Genomic DNA, 6748 nt, shown 5'->3' on the forward strand with positions numbered 1-6748 from the left:
CCCCACTTATTTTTCCCCAGCCCGACGGGACACTTTCTTCCCGTTCACACCCACTGTTCCCCGGGTGCAGCAGGAGCCAGGTCTCTATGGAAACACAGTTACAAAATGTCAGAGCGCTCTTTGGACTCTTTGTTTGGAGCGATCAGCTCGTCATCCGCACATGCTCCCCAGCAGACACACAGCCAGCTAAATGTTCAGCAAAGCACCACTGGCACAGCTGCCTCTGACTGAGCACTGTGTGTGTGCGTGTGGATGTGTGTGTGGTTTTAGTATATGGGTGTCTTTAGTGTATGACTTTAGGATTTATTTCAGTTGATGTTTTTCATTTATTTGAAAGCTCACAAAATCATACTAATTTAAATACTAATTATTCATTTGTCTTCATGAAATGCACATATATATGAATAGATGTGCTCTGTAATATTTATGTTGCACCTTATCAGGATCAGATCAGTATGATACATGTTCTTCTGATACTTTTTCACACTCTCTTATGAAAATAATGGTTTTGCTTAACAGACTCAGTTTTACCTTCTGCTGTAGATAATCGGAAATGGTGGAATAAAAGACTTTTTTGTTTTCCTTATTTGTTAGACTTTCACAGCTGAGAACACTGAGCCAGCTGTCTAGTACGGTGGTGGTAGATCATGCTTTGGGTCTGCTGAGCTAAGCATTTAAAAGGCTGTAAATGGATTTATTTATTTATTTATTTATTTATTTATTTATTTATTTATTATGTTGTGTTTTAGTGTACAGCACTTTGTATCAGCTGTGGTTGTTTTAAAGTGCTTTATAAATAAAGTTGGTTTAGTTTGGTTTGGAATAGAAAGTGGTTCAGAAATAGTGTCTTCTTTGGGACAAAAGGCATGGACTTTTTAAAGCAGCAAAGAGGAAGAGGAAAATTTAAGATGGCAAAATAGGAGCTCTTGAAGTTGTTATTTAAGCACTAAATCACTCTTGGACTAGTCACTTGTAGTTGTTATGGAGCAAAGAGGATGCAAAGCATTAAACAACTGAAGTTATTTTCAAATATGGCTTTTCTCATAAGTATAATGAGGAATTTCTAACCTTATAGGTATTCTGAATCAAGCAAGTTATTTAAGAAAGCCATAAAGCACAACGCTGTCTGAAGTTTAAATACTGTCAATAGTTTCAATGTCAGTTAGGTCTGAACTATTCCAGTACCGTTACTTAGAGTTGCATTTTGCTTTGTCTATTCAAAAACTAGTTTTGATGTGTATTTGGGATCGTTTTCTAGTTGAACACCGTGTTAAAGTTGACCGGATGTTTGGCAACAATGCAGAAATCACTAAGGCTCAAATCTATTATAAACTGGAATATTCTGGATACAAATATCCAGAATTATTCCAGAATGTTTTCAGAAACTTGTTGGTGGGTACAAAAAGCGTTTGTTTTCCCTGCAACTTGGAAAGGGGACATTTAACCAAGTATTAGTGTTAATCTAATCCTTGTTTGGATCAGTGAAAAAAAATCCAGCAGTAATTCAAACATGTGCACACTATTCTCGGCGTTAAAGTTCATCAAATAGTCATGGACAAAGAGCACATTATTATAAGATCAAACGTACTGAGATTCATTTCCAGAAATTGTAAATGCATACAGTATGCATTTATAGTCTATAGAGGAATGCATTTCATTTCCATCTTTTTTGCTAGTGCTAGATCTTTGAATGCTAATGTGCTGGTTGTGTCCCTCCACAGAGCGAGTCAGCAGTGGGCGACTGGTTGGAACTTTCCTATGTGTGTGCGCCCTAACGGTGCTGTGTGGGCTCGTGGTGGTGGCCGTGTCACGGTTGCTGCTGCAGAAGAAAGTCATGCCACGAGGGGGCGCCGCTGCGGATTTAGGCTACCACTGCACTGGAAAGGTTAGTCCTCAACTGTCATCTCTCATGAGCACTGCTGGATTTTAATTGAGGGGAAGCCCTACGTCCAATGAGCCCCGAGAGGTGTAAGGGAGTCCTTCAATCCAGAGAAAATGTATGTTAACGAGTTTTTCCTCCACTGAAGACGGAGAAATTTGAGTCTGCTCTGTGGGGTACAGCTGTTTTTAACATTTCCTCCCAACTCCCTGCTCAGCATCTATAGTTCCCGGATGTTTGACCTTACACTGAAGAAATATGGAGATGCAGAAGAGATGTGTTGTCAGGATGTGTGGGCTTAAATTGCTCAGCCTGGCTCAAGGGAGATTTGAATTATCGTGTTTATACCTCACAACAAAACTGCAAAACAGCTTAATGAAACTCTCTGCTTTGGCCCTTTAATGCGTTTACTTGTTTTTGGTAATATTTGAAGCCTCAATTTGCTATGTTGATGTTTAGTTACTCTCAAGGGGGGTTTAATTCATAGCACTGATGGTGTGTTACGATTTACTCACTTGTGTGTTTCGTAAAACAGAAAATTGATGTTCTGATAGTTGCTCAAGTCCACCTCAATGAGGCCGCTTTTGAGTACACAGAGATTCTACATCTCATGTTTTTGTTATTTAAGGAAACATACGACAAAGCCTCTGAAACTCAGACAGCAAAAGCTTCAAACAGGAAGTTAGAAAAGTTGTTTCATTTTTTACTCCATTTTGCATAAATCTTTAAGAGCAGTGCAACACTTGATGCCAGATACTTACATGCACCGTGTAAAAGGTGTTTGTGAAGATTCAACGTTAAACTAATCCTGTACTCTCCACTCATAGAAGAAGAAGGCATTACTTCATGAAAACATTAAAAACTCAGATCACTTTTAGAGTTGTCATCACAAATCCCTGATGTTTACATTTGTTGAAGGGTGTTGTGTGAACATTGTGGTCTACAAACTTGACTCTGCTGTACCACTTCTGACATGAGGAATGGGGCAACATTCCAACTATTGTGAGAAGTTTATAGAAAAATAGTGTTGGACCCAAGCCATGCAGTTTAAAAAGCTATTCTACCAAATACTACGTATGTTTTTGCAATCCTGTCTGACCTAAAAAAAAGGAAAGCTATAGTCTGATTTAAAATCAGTGAGGAAAAAAAGCAAGTTTTGTGTTCCAGCTGCATATTTTTATCAGGTAGTTGTCTACCAGTATTCTATATATAATACAATACAATACAGTACAGTACAATACAATAGGAACAGTTTTGTAGAACAGAACAGGAAAAGCAAATATTGATATCTTGATGATTAAAGCTGGTAGAGACATTAATGTGATGCTCAGGCTGTATATGGTGCATCTATAAAAGGGAGCTAAATACAAAAACACTACTCTATTATTTCCATTTCACAATACTGAAGGTTGTGGTTGTAACGTAACAAAATGAAAATGTTTAAGGTTCACCTGTACCTTTACAAGGCACTGATTGTTGTTGCTGGGATGTGGGACTTTTGCTAACTGTGCGCTTCTGTCATCTGCCAGGATCTCTCATATATTCCTACAACCAATGAGAAAACGGTGACCTACAGGAGGGACCGCCCGCCTGACCAACCCGTGGAGATGCACATACAGGTTCCCAAGATGCCTCTTGATGATCACTGGCAGTTCTAATCAGGGCACAAATGTTGAAGTCTGAAGGAACGCGTCAAAGACAGAAAAAAGAAGAGCTGGACTGGAAACTTCTTTTCTGCTCCCTACGCTCCCAGACATCAAGAAAACTGTATTTGAAGGACAAGACGATGCTAAACTTGACTCCAAAACCTCAATGGGATTAGACTCTGAAATGAACTAACCAAACCATGGGGGACTTTTTGACTACAGTGGCCAGTATCTTTTGAATCAAGATGAAACAAAGTCGCCCACCTCTTCTTCCTCTGCAGCAGAGAGAGGGCCACAGGGTAAAGAGGGATTGTGAAGGTTCCTCTTTTCTTAGATATGCAGAGCAACTTGTCTGTCACATGGATGAGTGTGAGAGTGTCTGTGTGTGTTGTGCCTCTGGTTTCTATTTATGTTTTTAAAATGTAACACTACATGTTTGAAGTTCATATTTTAGAAGGCAACACTCCACCTCCACCGTCTCCCTGTCTTTGTCTGCCCCCGTGTGGCCAACTCCATGTACTATGACCTCTCTTAAAAAACACAATTGACCTCAGCTGCCTTAACTGTTCCACCAATGACTCCTCGCTCTTACTAACCCCTGTTTTCGTCGCGTGTAATGGATGATTAATGTTATTCTGTGTGTTGACCTGCTCTTTATGGGATGAATTTGCACTAGAAAGCTGCATTGTACTACTGAAAAACTGTGGGCACTCTGGGACAGGAGAGCTGTGAACTTTTGGGCATTAGAGGTCGTCTTTGTGCATTCAAAGCTGATGTAACAAATTCACCACCCAACACTGGAACAAGAATGACTGAGATTCATATTTAAGATATGTATAATCGTAAAACAAAAACGGTTATTTATAGCGATGTAACGTCGGACACTTGAGCGCGTGTGCTCTGCGTCACAGCCATACTTTCTCCTGTTCTTGCTGAAGATCTATTTTCCAAAATGTCTGGACAACTTGAGGCTTTAAGGTACGAATGGGTTCAGACGGCACTGAGGACGGCAGTGGAATCTACATAGCATTTATGCACTAGAAGAGATTACCTGAGACTTTTGCTTTTGCTCAATCCTACTCAAATTTCTAATTTTTCAAGTAGTTTTTTTTTGTACTGTTGTACTTTTTCTGAAAGTTTAAAACACTAATAACTATTTATTTTTGATCAAGTTACAGGAGATCTCCTATAACTCATAATAGTGCTGCACAATAAGACAGATACTGTAGTTTTTTTAAGTGGACTGCGGAAGGTTTCAGCAATAAGTAGCATTATTAATCATCTCATCTAATATGGTACTGAGTTTTTACATGAAAACGGCACTTTTTGTTGGTAGATTTGTTGTAAGTTATTGCGTGTGACTGTTTTTATCACAATAAAATGTGCAAGATTTTGTTTAGTCATTACTTGAGTTATCGTATGTGTATGAAACAGCGTAGCCTTTTATAAGTAAGTCTTTACCATGAAAACAATTATAATAATGACCATCTTTTGATTTTAATTTTAGCATCCAAATCCAATGATGTTTCAGTTATGATAGGTGTTTGGTTACTGCAGAAAAAAAAATGTTTGCAAAAATGAGTAATTCTATTTGTTTTTTTCAAAATAAAACATGTCTGTTGAATTAACTTGTTCAATTTCTTTGTGAGAGGTGCAGGACACAACTGGAATCATTTTATAGTCTTTATGAAGTAAAAGACCTGTAACAAAACTGTGGCCTATTAATATTTCTTTTCTAGGTCTGCAAGGTAACCATAATTCAAATTATGGAGAACAATATATCTTACCATACAGACTTTGAATGGCATCTGAACACTAATGTATCAGAAACTATTAGAGGATGTCAACTCTGCATTTTACACAATTGATCACACAGAGAAACTTGGGGGAGAATTTCTACTGCTTTTCGATCATTTAGTCTTTTATAACTCTGAACAAAAATTTGGCATGTGGGGTTCCTCATGGTCTGCGACAGACTGGCGACCTGTTCAGGGTGAACCCCGCCTCTCGCCCGAAATGTTAGCTGGAGAAAGGCACCAGCAACCCTCCCAACCCCACTGAGGGACAAGGGTGTAAAGAAAATGGATGGATGGATGGATGGATGGATGGATGGATGGATGGATGGATGGATGGATGGATGGATGGATGGATGGATGGATGGNAAGGGTGTAAAGAAAATGGATGGATGGATGGATGGATGGATGGATGGATGGATGGATGGATGGATGGATGGATGGATGGATGGATGGATGGATGGGTTGCCGTTGTATGACCACTTCTATGCAATACCGACATGCTCCGTCTAGTTTAGAGGTTTGCGAGCTGTGGCTCAACTGGTTCTTAAAAATGACTGAAAACATTTTGAAAATTTTGATTTTTGCAGTTCTTTGCTTTTTTGGTGGAATAATTGCATTGAATGTCCACAACAGAATCCTACTAAAAGTACCAGTAATATTTTTAGATGTGTGTGTGTGCGTGTGTATGCGTGTGTGCGCGGGCGTGTCGATCATCTGTGCCGTGACAGTGTTATTGGCACAAATCAACCTATTAGCCTTCTTTGAAGTTTCAACCACATTTCCTCATACCATTCAGGAACATGGTAATCTCTCTCTGTTTGCCAAGTCTCCATGATTGATTTGGTAACTTTGTTCTTTTAAAAGCCAATCTCCTTTAGCAAAACATTTATTTCAATAAAGCAATTCAAAAGCTGAAAATTGTTTTTCTAGGAACAAGGTTTTAGGAGTTTTTAGCAGCAAACCATAATTGTCAACTGTAATAAAAATGAGCGTGTTTTACTTTTTCAATGACATTCCTGAAATGAATACATTTTTCAATGATATTTCAACTTGATAAGATGTCCAGTATTACATGATTTCTTACCAACTGTGACTGTCAGGAAAAAAATTTTTGTGAACCACACACTGAGTCCTAAGTCTGACTGCTAAATAATAATATTTTACAAAGCAAGAACTTTTACATATAATTATTACCTTTATTTTTACCTCACAAATGTGTGTGTGCGTGTGTGTGATACAAATACAAAACACTACTCTATTATTTTGCATTAACATTAGGATTAATGCAAGGTTAGGATTATGGTAAGGGTTAAGCTGTAGAAATTAATGGAAGTCAACGTGAACTCCCCACAAGTGATGAAAACACGACTGAATGTGTGTGTGTGTGTGTGTGTGTGCGTGCGTGTGTGTGTGTGTGTGTGTGTGTG

The 6748-nt window shown here is 38.6% G+C and overlaps 1 protein-coding gene across 1 annotated transcript in view; it reads left to right on the forward strand.

The window, feature by feature from the left end:
• Positions 1-5149, forward strand: part of itgb8 (integrin, beta 8) — a 20912-nt gene extending 15763 nt beyond the window's left edge. Inside the window, exons 14-15 of the mRNA XM_008421763.2 lie at positions 1722-1885; positions 3409-5149. Coding sequence (XP_008419985.1) covers positions 1722-1885; positions 3409-3537 — 293 coding nt within the window. The 3' untranslated portion in view covers positions 3538-5149. The remainder of the gene's footprint in view (positions 1-1721; positions 1886-3408) is intronic.
• Positions 5150-6748: the final 1599 nt, after the last annotated feature.

The sequence above is a fragment of the Poecilia reticulata genome, linkage group LG11, assembly GCF_000633615.1.
Source record: "Poecilia reticulata strain Guanapo linkage group LG11, Guppy_female_1.0+MT, whole genome shotgun sequence".
Classification (NCBI taxonomy): domain Eukaryota; kingdom Metazoa; phylum Chordata; class Actinopteri; order Cyprinodontiformes; family Poeciliidae; genus Poecilia; species Poecilia reticulata.